The sequence below is a fragment of the Rhineura floridana genome, chromosome 1 (genome assembly GCF_030035675.1).
Source record: "Rhineura floridana isolate rRhiFlo1 chromosome 1, rRhiFlo1.hap2, whole genome shotgun sequence".
Lineage (NCBI taxonomy): Eukaryota > Metazoa > Chordata > Lepidosauria > Squamata > Rhineuridae > Rhineura > Rhineura floridana.
The window spans coordinates 161,154,347-161,169,442 of NC_084480.1; the positions used below are offsets into that span (position 1 = coordinate 161,154,347).

Genomic DNA, 15,096 nt, shown 5'->3' on the forward strand with positions numbered 1-15,096 from the left:
TTCCCCAGGTGCCTTGTTGTATGTTGCTCCTCAACCTCACCTGGTGCTGCCCCAGTTCTGATGCATTCCACGTGCAACGCTTATCCAGCAGTACTTGGTATCAGGAGATTGTATGCTGGGTCCCTGGAAAAGATCCTAGTTTAGACACACGACTTTGGTTTTAATAAAGCCCAGACTCGGAGGTTATCTGTATACCCAAGAGAGAGAGAACAAGGCTCTCTGGGATTAAGTGCCGCTGTCAGCTGGTTGATGCCAAATGCTGTGGCTAGTTGATCCTTGTGCTCAAGGGTAGTTGGTTCCCTACTTTACCTTTAGGCTTCCTCTCAGTCCTCTCCAGCTGGGATCTTCCAGTTTTCCACTCGTGTCTCCTGGGCGTGAAGGGCCAGCTGAAGATCACCCCACAGTGAGTGGCTCAGGAGTTACGTGCCCTGCCACCTGTGCAGCTGTGGGCAAGCTGCATAGTCCCAAAGAGCCCAGTTGCCCCCCAGCCGACAGTTGCGGACAAGGAAGGGGCTGGCTTGTGCAGCTGTGGCAAGCTGAGCAGGCCCTAGCCAGCTGGGCAGGACTACCCTCAGAGGGAGGCAATGGTAAGCCCCCTCTGAATAGTGCTTACCATGAAAACCCTATTTGTAGGGTAGCCATAAGTCGGGATCGACTTGAAGGCATTCCATTTCCATAGCTGCCTTTACTACCAATATCCCAGGCCTATTCCAGGTCTAGAGAAAGAGTCCCTGGTTGGACTCGCGTAACTTCAGTTGTCGTCCCTGGCCCCTTAGGAGGACGGGTCATTTTGGAACGGTGTTAGGATATTGGCTTTAGGGTTCATTTTGGTAGTTCAATTATAATCACAAGAACAACAGTTTTTGTTATTTCAAATCTTTTTTTAAAAGAGGAAGTCTCCATCCCTCAGTGTAACATGTTAATACTGAATATTTGTGGACCATACTTGATCCTGAACCACATATGATGGGATGTCTCATTGATTTTAAAAAGTAAGCTTAACAGTTCTAAATTCTCTCAAAACAAACCCAGAAAACATGCAAAAAGGGTGCATGTGTGCAATCGGTGTTTAGTTGTAGAATTCGATATTTTAGTACGCAATTGTAGGATATGATGGACAGAGTGGCCCAGAGCATTGGGGCTGCACGGAGGCTCCAAGTAAGGAAGCAGGAACCTTGCATGCATCTTCCATGAAGCCTCTCTCTCTCTCGCTCTCTCTCTCGCTCTCACTCACTGCAGGCCATGACACTACAGCAAGTGGCTTATCCTGGGTGCTGTACAATCTGGGTCGACACCCCAAGTACCAAGACCAGTGCCGGGAGGAGATTCAGAATCTGCTACGGGGCCGGGACACACAGGAGCTTGAATGGTGATGGATGGGGGGCATGAAGGGAGGAAGCAAACAGGTGGCAGATGGAACTGGTTTTAGGTAGGCCAGAGATGCCCAGTTATACAACATTAGAACTAAGCAAAACTCTTCCCAAATTGGATTAGGATGATAGGGCAAGTGGAGGGACAGTCACCCCCACAAATTCAATCTGGATCAATGAGGGTCCCCTGCCAGGAGGCATTAATCCCATCTTTGTCTTTGCTATTGATGGAAGGAAGGCTCCTTTTGCCCCAGGACTCTTATTTTTTCCTGGGATTTTGAGCATCCCAAGGAAGCCCTCCGCCAGTTTGAGAACCATTGGTGTAAAGCCAGCATTTTGATAGTTGATGGTCAGAGCACAAAACCTGCCCACAAATCTCCACAAAACAGTCCTGTTTAGCTTACACAGGGAATGTGCAGGTGCCATGAATTGTGCTGCAACAAGCAAAGTTCTCAAAGGCTGTGTCTGCTTGGCACAGTTGTTCTCCTTCCTTCTTTGAAGCTGGAAAGATGAGAGTGTGATGAGGGACAGTATAGTGTGCAGACAACACAGCCTTAAGGCAGGCTATCTGTCCAAACCCTCCTCTGTCTTCCACCTGTTCCCTACTAATGTCCCCAGAATGCAACATCCTCTATCTCCGTAGCTAAGGGCTGGAAAAGAGCAGAGGGACTGCTTCCTGACGTCATACACATTGATACTGTGATACCAGTTGATCATCATAAATAGGTCTGATGTTTGGTCCTCTTCTTCTTCTTCTTCTTAGGGAAGACCTTTCTCAGATGCCTTTCACCACCATGTGCATTAAGGAGAGTTTGCGCCTCCATCCACCAGTCACGGTCATTTCTTGATGCTGCACTGAGGACGTGAAACTGCCTGATGGACGGGTAATCCCCAAAGGTATGTGGCCTTGGCCCATCCCATGCCCCTTGGCATCATCCCTGTCCCGGCAACTGGCAGGCAGACTCTCTTCCCACTACTACAACCCTGCAGCAGTGGCAGTCTCAGGTGGAAAGTGCTACTGTATTTTTGCACTGGGAGGATGAGAGGTACTGTGAGCCTAAAAATATGCAAATTGTTGATAGTGAATGAAGTTAGTATTTTGAAATCTCCAGTGGAAAATGGGCTGCTTATTTGGTTTTCTTACTCTTATATTATGAATCCTTTAATAAAATAAAATGAGTGTGCCTAGTTTGCTTTGTTAAATTATTTGATGTATGTGCTTGCACTCCAGATTAATCTATATGTACAAGCAATAACATTGATTAGGAGCCACAAATCATATCAGAAAATGGGGGGGGGGAACTCTCTATCATTCTTTCACTGCAATGATTGTGAGTCTAAAAGTAACAATGTGGGGCATTAAGGAGAAATTCAACCACATTTAAGAACTAAAGAACAATATCAGGAGACATGAGGGTGCTGTATGCCTCCCCCAATCTCTCTGGTAATCTGTTGTTGTGAAAGCCAAGATGTGATGCCACTGCTGAGATGGTCTGACACTGAAGGGTGGGATGTAAGTGTGATAAATAAAATCGTGTCAGTAGTTTCCTGTGACCCTGCTCTGCTTCATTGGGTGTCACTTGCAAGAGGTCAGGCAAACACTTACATGGAGGCCTATCAGGTCACGCATTTTCAAATACACACTACTAAAATGTTGTGGGGAGACATGGCTCAGAAGCACTCTCATGTCTCCCTATGATATCTAATTTGGTCCTAAGTGATCTTGACCTGTAAACGCATTTTTATTTCAATATTTTACCTTGCTTTTCTGCCAAAAGGACACTTGGGAAGGCTTAGCAGTAGCATCTATGAAGTCCTTATTGCTCCATTTGTAGCTATTGCAAGCTAGGCCTCTGGATCCACAGCTTGCCTTTCCATGTCTTGTGCTGGAACTGGAGGGTGGGATGCCTCAGACCTGGCCACCAGCAATGTCACAGTGCAATTTTATACATACCTATTCAGAAGTAAACCAAATTGAGTCCATGGGACTTATTCCCAGGTTGGTGAGTATAGGATTGTAGCCTCAGAGACTGAATTCCCTCCCTTGCATAAAAGACCAAGGGTTGTATCCAGTGCTGCTGTTTTGGGAGTTCAGCAGACTTCTGCTTGCACAATGGAAAATTCCCTTCCTCTCCCTGGAGTCCCCTGTGCATCCTCAATATCTGTTCCAGAGGACTGGAGGACCCTCCGGAGCATATGTTGAGGGTGGGAGGGGAGAGGAAAGTGGTACCACCCCTGAAAGAAGATCCTGAGTTCATTGAGAGCCTGCAACACGTGAATCATTATTGACTCAGAATGTGAAATATTATATCTTTGCCATTGCAAAGAGTTAACTACAGCAACTCATAGACCATGCCTTTAGTCCTTGATGTTTTCCTGCTCCCCAGAACCTAGTCTCTTGTCCCCCTCAGCCAGCTTGTGCATGACTTTCTCTCCTGTGTTCATATCCACAGGGAATGTCTGTTTGGTCAGTATCAATGGGACCCATCACAATCCTACTGTGTGGCCGGAACCGGAGGTATTTCTCTCTGCTCTTCTCAGCTTGTTCCCATCTCTCTTGTGACTCTGGGACACTGTTCTGGAGGGGCTCAGTAGGTCGTGCAGACCGTTTGTTTTATTTCCAGATTTATACTCTGCCTTTTTCTCATCGGGAGGCCCAGCATAAGATATTTATCTATATGAAATAGTTCATAAAAACACAGAGCACAGCAGCAGAAACAAAAACGCACAACATGTGAGTCATAAAAACACAAGAAGTGTCTCAGTCTGTGTCTTTATTTATTTGATTTCTTAGTCGCTCATCTGGCTGGCTACCCAGCCACTCTGAGCGACGTACAAAGCAAAGAACATATAAAACATCAAAAATACCAAATGTTTAGCAAAAAAGCTAAACAATAACAAAAAATTAATTCAATTACAATAAGGCTTCTCATCTGTATAGTCCAAAAATGCGCTTTCGGATGGAAACTCGTGATGCAAGTCTTCCCACCCCTTGCACAAGACTACATCCAGCAGGGGGTGGGGCGCGGCAACAAATCTCTTAAACGACTAACAGGAAAGTTCTCCTCTGAAGCCAAGAACAAAAGCATTACGATGTAAACACTGCCGATATTAAGAGCAAGCAGACAGAGGTCAGATGGTAAGATAGTGGCGGCTGTAGGGGCGCTCCCCCACCCTCAGTGTCCACCAAAAGATCATTGCAGCAAGCACGACCAAACTCGCCGAAAGGCTGCAGCCCCAGCCCAGCTCCAGCTCCAGCCCAGTCTGTGTTGGAATTGCTTTTTAAGATTTTTTAATGCTTTAAAAAAGTTTTTAAAGATGTTTTGTTTTAAGACATTTTAAAGTCTGTTTCTGAATGTTTTTAGTGTTTTTATTTGCCACCCTGGGCTCCTACTGGGAGGAAGGGCGGGATATAAATTGAATAAATAAATAAGAATAAATAAAAGGCTGTCCTGGTTGTTTCTTAAAGCACACACTTCTTCTAAAGAAATGCTGAAAGTGCTTATGATTGTTTTATGGTTGTTTTTATTGACTTTAATGTTTTTATATTTGTTGTCAGTTTTGTTTTGTTCACTGCCTTGTGCACTGAATTATAGAATAGCAAGCTATAAGTGGAGGAAAGGATTGGTTGTAATGTTGGCCACTGGCTGATTTCCTCTGGGTTGGAATTTCCGCAACTGAGCTGTCTCTGTCCCAAAAGCTCTTGTCTCCCAATCACATCAATTTCATTTCTCTAGAATAGGGCCCGCCCTTAGAATGCAAGAAGTAGGAGGGTTCATAGGGTAGAGTTGGCAGATCTGCAAGAACATGTGAAGCATACAGTAGGCACAGTTTGTAACCCACCAAGCTGAACATGGCCCATCAGAGGCTTGATAAACTTCATATTCTTGTAATGTTCCTGGAATTGCAAAAGCAGGAAGCAACCCACAATGCATGGCTTTGTTTGACTTGGTTGACTACAAATTTTGTATATGTTGAATAGCCTGGTTATTTGCTACCCTTTATTAGAGAACTGAATGGACTTTCCAACAACATTTATGTGACAGTGTGCATTTATAGCTAGATCAATAGAAGAACCAGCTTTGTGTCATAATTTGAGCTGTGGCGCTCCGATGTTGGGCCTCACATTTGTTTCAGCTGCTATTATGAGGCCACTTTCACATGCCATGTTTGTCTGGACTGTTCTTCCCTGCGCCCTTTGTCTGGTGTCTGCTGCTCGTGCTAGACCTGTGTGAGTAACAGTGGTTAATTAATTAGGTGTGCGTTATTTTCACTCATTGCTTCTTCCTAATCTCAAGCCATCTCTTTGTGTTCTTTTAGGTCTATAACCCACACCGCTTTGACCCAGAGACCGTACAACATCAATCCCCACTGGCCTTTGTACCCTTCTCAGCAGGACCCAGGTAACAGGAACTGATAGCTTCCCAAACCTCAGGTCTTAACTTCCTGGCCTTTTGAGTACTATGAAGCATCATGGGATATTATGGGCTAGATGTTGGTGACAGTGGTTGCTGCTTCCTGGTGGGAAGGTCTGACTCCTGGACTTACCCCACTCACCCCTTTTCCCTTGAGAATAGCAGACAATATCTGCCTTTCACCCCTCCATAGCCTCCTCCATGCCAGTGGATTATCAGCCCAGTCTGTCTCCTCTGGTACTTGGGATATGGGAAGGGATGTTGGCGAGCCTCCTGCCTTCCGTGGAAGTGACATCTTTTACCCTTGTAGGAACTGCATTGGGCAGACCTTTGCCATGTCAGAGCTGAAGGTGGCCCTGGCCCTGACATTGCTGAGGTTCGTGGTGCGGTTGGATGAGAACCGATCTGTGCAGCGTAAGCCACAATTAATTCTACGGACAGAGAATGGACTCTGGCTGCAGGTGGAACCAGTGCACACCAGGCCGTGATCAGAAAAAGCATATGCACAGCATTGGAAGTCTCTGGTCATAGCACTTTAGTGTATACTGTCATATCCAAGAACTTCTTATGATAGCGAGAGAGCCCTCTGCCTCAAATGGCATGGAAGGCAAATTGTGTGTGCATCTCCATTCCTTCCACCACTGTGTCTCTCTTGTCTTTGCTGATTTGCTCTGGTTTCTGTCTTGCCTTCATGAAGGATGCAAAGAGGCTCTTGCTCTAGTTTTGTGCTACATTAAAGAAATAAATGTTTTGACCATAAACTGTGTTTCAGTGTTGCTTTACTGAGTGTACTGATGATATGCACAGAAGATCAAGCCACTTACATGGGAATTTGCTGCACAACAGTGTCCTTAGGGCTCATCTAGTCTTAATATGAGTTCTAGATTGTAAAAGAACATGCTTTAAAGCAGACATTCCAATACACTTTGACTTGGTCTGGGAAGTGGTTACCTTGCTTCAGTACTACCCATGGCGTGAGCCTTCATAGCAGAATCCCAAATACCTTCTACTAAATGCAGTTCCCCATCCTGGAAAAGGGGCAGAATTTCCTTCACTGATGTCTTTCTTCAGCAAGAGTAGGTCACCTTTATTTCCTGCCTTGTGCCCCGATGCTGGATGAGTATAACTCAAAATGTCTGCAGTTACAATGTCTGCAGTAATCAAAAGTTCATTTTTGTTGTGTAGTCTTAGAAGGGGGCTTGTCATGAAGAAGGCCTGCACTTCAGAATTTACCATTACACCATCAAGGAGCACTCTACACTGGAACCGTGGTCCCATTTGTCTGTTTATGAATATAGAAGCCAAGCATAGAAATAGACTTCTATGGCTCCAGGTAACACAAATTGCTGCACCTACATCACCTTCCCAGAGAATTTCTCCACATGGACTCCCGAGTCCCTACCCCACCCCCAGTCCCAAATTTTCTAATTGGCCTGTATTTAGCGGAGACAGTCTGTATTTTGTGGGTCATGCCAGGAATGAAGTTGAGAGGGAATTTGGCACTATTTGGGTGTTTGTTGCTTGCAAGGCATGAGATGATAGCAAAGATCTGGATATGAGTCAGTCACTGTATAGGGAGAAAGCTTATACTCTCCTACACAGGGTGACTGACAGTCAGTGTAAAAAACCTTTGTATCTTAACAAATTTTGGATTTTCTCAGTAGGCATTAAGGGCAAAGTGGTATCTACTTGTGACAGCATGATTAAATCAGATCCATTTGTCATGGAGGCTGATGAAGGAGGAAACTAATCACCATTCTGATGATCCTAAAAGCAGGAGTTTACATGCCATAAATTTTCTTTCATCATGAATTCTGATTACAAACTAAACCCAATTTTGCTTTTTCAATCCCTATCGGCAAACAGTTTCAGTGATCTAACTTGGGGAGGAAAACTGCGTCTACATCTGCCTATGGAAACTCATGCCACAAAAGAGTTTCGTCTGTAAGGTACCACAGGATTGCTTCTTGAAAAATTCACAATTTTCCTTCATTTTTTCAATAATGCTTTAAAAGAAAATAAAAAAGCACCTTGCAGGACAGTCCTATAAGTCTATTCAAAAAAGTAAGTCCCATTCAGTTAAATGGCATTTACTGCCAGGTAAGAGGGTGCAGGATTGCAGTATCACTGGCTGAATTCCACACTTTCTCCATAGGTTGTAGTTGAACCTTGAACCAGAAAACAGCAGTGTAAATGTCTAGAGAAAGGATACTGATATGAAAACCAGGGTGTTAGAAGCATGGCCTTATTTTTAGCTGTGAAGTACTGGGATTGCTTTAGGTCCAGTTAAAAACCCACTTTTTTTCTACCTCTCCTTTTTTCTCCAACTGCACCCCATGCTACTGATCTCAGACCGCACTCTGCATGTGGATTGGCTATTAACAGCACGCTCCCCGGCTTTCCTTAGCTCCCTTTGGGGAAATATAAACCAATCTGTGTCATGTATCCAAGGATACAGACACAAAGGGCTCCTCTCCATGTTCAGATAGCAGAGTACAAAGCAGAATGGCAATAGATACAGGACTGACACGCATTCTCCCAGTTTCCTCTTTTAAAAAAATATTGATCTCCATTTTTCACAGAAGGGAAGCAGAATGTGCCTGCATCCAAATAAGAGGAGACTAACCCCGTCTTTGGTATTTAGCTGAGCAGTGGCAATGTTAAGGGGGCAATTTAACATATTCATCTTTGCCGCAACCTAAAATGTGTTTTATGTTGTATTTTTACTATTTGGTTTTAACATGACTGTGTGATTATCTTGAGTTATTTAGTTTGATTTTCAGAGAAATTGCAGTTAAAAATGTGGTTTTTGAAAAGAAAGAGCAAAAAAATGGGGGGGGATTTTAAAGCCCCAAAAGCTTCAGGTCCAAATTTAGTGATAACTGAGATACTGCTTCAGCAACAGTCCTGGCCAGATGGTTGAATTCAGCTTGCAAACAATCAATTTTATACAATTATGGTGTGTCATAACCATATCTTCTAGCTGCAATCCAGACGTGCTTGGCTCCATGGCACAGACAGAGGAGGCATTGAGCCCCCCCACCCCAAGTAGGGACTCTCTGAGCTTAAGGTTTCTGAAAGAAAACTTGCTTATTGAGCATTCAGCCTGATTTGTTTGCACAAAGTTTGTGGGGAGGCTATACAAGTGGCCTGTATATTGAATGTTTTATCTGATTTGTAGGGAGGGTATACAATGTCACATAGAGCAAACCCACATGTTTCAGTGCATTTTGCCAGCCCCTTTCTTATTAAAAAAAGTTTATGAGGGTTTTTGGAAGTGGGTTTGTTGTGCAAGAGCACTGAATCCACTTTAATTGCTCAGCTTGAAATTGCTGGTATGCGACTGAATCCTGTCCACAACATAGTATCATAGAATATTAGATTTGGGAGGGGCCTCTAAGGCCATTGAGTCCAACCCCCTTAAAGCATAAGCATAGCAACAGTCTGGACAGCAGGCAACATGTCCAGTTAGAGAACATGGAAATTACTATTATTATTTATTATATTTGTATACCGCCCCATAGCCGAAGCTCTCTGGGTGGTTTACAACAATTAAAAACGTTAAAAACAAATATACAAATTTAAAAACACTTAAAAAAAAAATTTAAAAACACATGCTAAAATGCCTGGGAGAAGAGGAAATATTATTGGAGAGGGCTGCTGCTTTAAGGCTCTGCATTCCTCGGCATGGAGGGGGAGCTCCAAGTCTGGCCCAGGGAGTATAAAAGGGTTAAGTTGCAACAGAACTGCTTTGGGGTATGGACCTGCCTCTGACTGCCCTGATGTGGGAATTGAACCCAGGCTTTCTTATTCCTGCCTGTTTTCTTTTCCACGTCTCTTGCAGGGCCTGTATTCTCCCTGTCCATTGGCTGTGCCTTGCAGGGAGTGGGCACAGAGAGTTGCCAAAAAATCTTTTTGCGGATTATCTACAGTGGGAAATTCCCTTTTGCTCCAAAAGTTCAAGATTGTCTCCTCAGATGAATCATTCTCTGTAGTATAAAAAGCTAAATAAGACTGCTTAATCATTGTCTTCTAATGTGAACATGTTCCTTAACCTTACAGCTCTTTAGTTTCTGCATTGTATCTACATATCTGTTGAAGCTTAAAAATTTACCAGCCTTTTTACCTGATTTCCAATAATTCTGTTTAATGCCAGTCAATTTGTGGGGAAAGTAGTTCGTTGACATTATATCTGTGTTTCATTAATTCATCTTAATTTTTAGAGCTTGTCTACATTTCAGTCATAGAATAATAAGAGTTTTAAGTAAAGAACGTATCCCAGTCTGTCTGTTGGAATTGCTATTTAATACGTTTTTAAAGCTTTTTTAAAAAAAAATGTTTGAAGATGTTTTGTTTAAAATGTTTTTAAGGATTTTTTGTTTTAATATATTTTAAAGTTTGTTTTTATGATGTTTTAGTGTTTTTAGTGCTTTTGTTTGTTGCCCAGGGCTCCTACTGAGAGGAAGAGTGGGATAGAAATCTAATGAATAAATAATAAGAGTTGGAAGGAACCTATAAGGTTATTAAGTCCATCCTCCTACTCAATCCAGGCATCCAAGTTAAAGCTGGATCTCACTTGGAATCCACCTTTCTTCCATTTGAATTCAGTCATTTGCAGTTGAAGACCAAATATGTTTGTCTCCATCCATATCAGAAGGCGTTTTCTTTTGTCTTTATCCCTGCCTTCCAAGTTGATTTGCATGTGTAATTTTGCACACATGGGATATATATGCAGGAATCTGCTGAACAGTGTGGGCACCAACGTTAAAAAATTGTGTCTGCCCTGAAATTGCACAACAGCAGACATTTGGAAATTCCCAGTTCAATACAAGCTTGCATGTGCACGCTCTTATGTTCAATCCTAAAATAACAGGCATTTTGCATTCCAAAACAGGAAGATGGTTGTGGGAGAAATCGCTACAGTAATATACAGTGAAATCAAAGGAAAAAAATGAAGCAGGGAGATGTGGAGAAATCAAATTTCAAATTTTATTTAATTACAGTCATAGACCCATTCAACTTGTGTACATACTGTGCATACAAATGCAAATACATGATTAAAATATCAATTATAAAATAAGAGTATCAACAGCATTAAACGCATTGCACATGTCTGTTCCGCAGCACCTGCGCTATATATAGGAATTTAGCAACTGCTTCGGTTGTGGATTTATTTTTATCAGACAAGAGATGGAAAACTATCAGTTCTGGATGTTTGTTAGAGAGTCCAAAAGTAAGTGGTGAGATAATTTTAGCTCTTAAATCCTTATATAGCTCACATTTGAGAAGAACGTGATCTAGGGTTTCGGGGGTATTAGCATTACAAATACAGTAGCGTTTAGCATAAGGGATGCCTTGAAATCAGCCTGTAAGCAGAGCAGAGGGTAGGCAGTTGAATCTTGCTCTGGCGAACAGGAACCTATATTGTGAAAAGTTTAGCTGTTCTAAATAAGACATATGAGATGGGAAGCTAAAATTCAAACCAAGTTGAAGGGGGGAGCAAGATGTTAATGCCTTGGAAAATAAATACTGCTGGTCAAGGTCTTTAATTTGTTGAGTAATAATTGCTTTGGCTGTTTCAAAGCCCCAGGATGACAGGAGTTCTAAAGACAGGCCTAGGTGATTTAACTTCCCTTCAAAGTTTTTAGTCCATGAACTTTTAAATGGATCTTTCCATATAAGGTGTATAAGTCCTGAAGGGCCCCCCGAATAGGCTATCGTGAGCCAGAAATTGAATGCTTGCAGCCATGCTGTACATTCTAAGGAATTAAATCCTGACTCTAGACGGAGGCCGGCTGAAGAGGCGCATCTTGGTAAACCGAAAATGGACAAAAGAAAAGTTGATAATATTGACTTGATTTTTTTATTATACTGAGTGACCCAAATCGGGATTCCATAGAGGAGCTGTGATATTATTTTAATTTAAAAAAATTTTATAGCAGCAGGGATGAAACATCCGCCTTTTGTATGATAGAACCTAATTAGGGCTTTAGAAGTGTTAAGGGCTGCTTGAGTTACGGCCTGAATATGAGGGGTCCAGGAGAGTGTAGGGCAGAATAAGATGCCTAGATACTTAAATTTCTTAACCTGTTCAAACAGTAAGCCTTCTATTTTCCAAAGATGTTTGGAGCTGTTTTTGGTGAATATCATTATTTTGGACTTGGTGTGATTAATTGTGAGAAAATTTTGGTTGCAGTAACAAATAAAAATCCGGAGTAGGCGTTTAAGGCAAATTTCAGAAAAGGACATCAGGACCGTGTCATCGGCATAAAGAAGCAGAGGACAGCTCACTCCTGCAATATTTGGGGAGTGGAGATTTTCATTAGAACATTTGTTTTTTAGGTCATTTAGGAAAAGGTTAAACAAAGTAGGCGCCAGTACACAACCCTGTCGAACTATGTAGAGAAATCATTATTTCTGTTTTCCTGTATTGCACAAGTCTGATCGCTGGAAATAGGCACCCTCGCTGCTGCAACAGAACTGGCATTGGGGTTTAGAAAGGAGAGTTGCAAAAATGGATGCTTGATCCACCCCCAGGAAAAAAACATGAGGCAGGGTGTCCGCTGTCTTGAATGGAGCAGTTTGGACTTGCATTTTTGAAAATTTAGTGGATTATCCCTGGATCAGTGAATTCTGAATTTAGAGGGGGAAACCAGTGGAATAGGAAATGTTTGAGGGGTATGTCATGTGGATAATGCTACTTAAACAGGAACGCATACAGCTTCAAATGCACATTAAATTCAAATGTGGACAAGCCCTTAAATGTAGGAGCAGTGCTATGAATGATCTGTGGCTTCTTGTAACTGGCTTCAGATTTATTCATCCCTTTATTCTGTTGGCTTTTTTTGTGGAATGTATACATATAAACAAACCTTACAAGTATGCTTTTAGATGTTTCCCAAATAAGAGACCATGAAGCAGTAGTTGTGATGCTGATAGAAGTAAATTATTTTAAGCTTTATGGTCTGCACAAAAAACTTCATGGAGAAGATATGTAATTCAGCCTTTATAGAAATGCTCTCTTAACACTTCTGGCCACGAAGGTACCAGAGAGAAAAAGAATAAGATGCAATGCAGTTTCCAAGTGAAGAGTACAGTAAGTCTCTGACCATAAAAACAACCCAAGGTCCACCTCTTTTCATGGGATGAAGTGAACGCCACATATCTTGCAACACTTTACCCAACAATGTTGAGCTGGTGAGGTCAGATAAATGTCATTTTTATCTAAAAAAGGATCCAACTCTTTTCCCACCCAAGATGACCTGAGTTTGAAAGAGCATTTATTCTTCCTTCCCGCTTTGTGCGTGTGTGTGCGCGCGCGCAAATGAAAGAAGGGCTGCTGCTCAATCAGCTACGACAAACTCGCGGATATCTGCACTTTCTTCCACAGGCAGCTTAGCTGTCAGTTTTTTAAATAAAAGAAACATGCCGCCAAAAATAACCAGGAAATACCGTCTGTAGACAAAAAATAATCTCGTAATTCTTGAGACTCTCTCTGTCCTCCCTCCTTTTCCGCGTGACGAGTCCATCGGCAGACCCGCCTTTTCTGGTCCCATGACCGGATGTTTGCATGTTCTGTTTATACTTTGGAGCCGGCGGCGGAGACTTTCATGTCGTCACCCGCTTCATGTGGGTCTACCCCGGACGGTGAGAGAAACCCCCCAGAAAAAGGAGGGTGGCGGGAGGCTGGGCGGGCTTGCCAGTCTTCGCGTCTGCCCTCTTAGGGCTGCTCGTTGCGATGAGTTGAAATTGTTGCCTTCCTCCTCCTCGCTTTATACATGCACTTTTTGATATTTGTAGTACGTGTGCACATACGTATGCGTGTCGCCATTCAGGCCACATTAGAAGTAGGATTTCTGAAAGAGCAAAAGGACCGAGAGCCCTACAGCACCTGTAACGACTAACACGGGTGGGGGGCGGGTGGGTGAGGGTCAGGCAGGGCCGGTGCTATCGTTAGGCCAACTCCGCAGCCGCCTAGGGCGCAGACCTCAGAGGGGCGCAGTACTGACCTTTGAGGGGTAGTTTTATACAGATTAGTTTTTTTAACCCTTCGAAAAATGCAACTAAAATAAATTTAGCAGTTTCAAGTTTTGTGCTTTTCATTTTTTCTGCAAGACATCTGTTTTTGAAAATTGAAGTTAGCAATTTTTTTGGGGGGGTGTGCTAGTAGTTAGCTTTGCCTAGGGCGCAAAATAGCCTGGCACTGGGGTCAGGGTGGGTGGCTCGGGGTGAGGCATATCCAGGGGCATCACTACCAGGTGACACCATGAGGGGGGTGACACCCAGAGCCGCACCCCCCCCCGCACTCCCGCTAGTGACGCCTCTGGGCATATCTCTGCTTTCATGACCCGGAGGAGCCCACTAAGTCTCATGCGTGAAGTGGTCGCCGGAAGGTCAAACCAGACATGAGGTGGGGGCGCCGTGTTTAGAGCGTTCCGGAAAAGCTCTCTGTACAGGAGGGCGATTTGAATCGGGGTTGCGGCCCAGAGAGAGGGAGAGCCAACTTTTTGCCCCCAGGCTGCAACCTTGATCCAACTTTGCCTTGGAGGGGAAATCAGAGAGAGACGCTGCCAACGGGTGGGGGATGAAGATTTTTAAAAGTTGCAGAAAAATCAAACAATGTAAGAGTCATTAATGGATGTGTCACAGTACTATACAGAGTATGATAGCATAGAAGATCTAATCAGCGTGAGTGCGGACTAGCGATGAATAGGCATAACAAGATCAATACCAGAAAGACTGCTATACCTAAATAAAGATCAATTTATAGTGAGCTACGCAATCCCAGGGTCTGCTAAGACCAAATTCCAGTGTCCAGTTCAATACTTTCCCACTCCCCCTTTACTAATCAGGAGTATGTCCATCCCCTTTTCTTTTCTGCTGTATCCTCTGACTTTCTAATGCCATTTTGGAAAGTTCAAGCCCTAAGGGGGTCCCAAGCATCTCACCCCAGCCTTAGTGGTTTTCAAATTCAAATTATATTCCATGGAAACCTGAGATTGCTCAGTGACCGTACAATCTGTTATAGAAGATAGCGTACCCACCATTATCAGCGCTGTCCCTCTACACTGCACAACTGCTGCAGGAGAGTGTCGTACTCATCTAGGAGACTCCCAGGTTCCATGGAGGCAATAGGCCCAACAGCCCTGACTAGCATGTCTTCAGATGTGCTCCCTAGTCTCCATCACATAAGTCTTTGCAATTCCCATTGACAGATAAATCCCCGTGGAAAGGATTCAGGATTTTCTGAACGTAGAAACAGATATATAGGATAGAAATAGAATAGGCAGGGCCCAAAGGCCTTCTCATTC

The 15,096-nt window shown here is 43.3% G+C and overlaps 2 protein-coding genes across 5 annotated transcripts in view; both read left to right on the top strand.

The window, feature by feature from the left end:
- LOC133376993 (ultra-long-chain fatty acid omega-hydroxylase) overlaps positions 1-1,389 on the top strand; it is a 44,158-nt gene extending 42,769 nt beyond the window's left edge. The window contains exon 8 of the mRNA XM_061610127.1: positions 1,240-1,389. Coding sequence (XP_061466111.1) covers positions 1,240-1,389 — 150 coding nt within the window. The remainder of the gene's footprint in view (positions 1-1,239) is intronic.
- Positions 1,390-2,232: 843 nt separating this feature from the next.
- Positions 2,233-15,096, top strand: part of MCOLN1 (mucolipin TRP cation channel 1) — a 32,786-nt gene continuing 19,922 nt past the window's right edge. The window contains exons 1-3 of one of the 4 annotated variants that reach the window (XM_061582663.1): positions 2,233-2,267; positions 3,824-3,888; positions 5,691-5,773. In XM_061582663.1, coding sequence (XP_061438647.1) covers positions 3,827-3,888; positions 5,691-5,773 — 145 coding nt within the window. In that variant the 5' untranslated portion in view covers positions 2,233-2,267; positions 3,824-3,826. Of the gene's footprint in view, positions 2,268-3,823; positions 3,889-5,690; positions 5,774-13,322; positions 13,433-15,096 lie in introns of those variants that run through there. The other 3 variants (XM_061582672.1, XM_061582694.1, XM_061582680.1) reach the window with 3 other exon arrangements.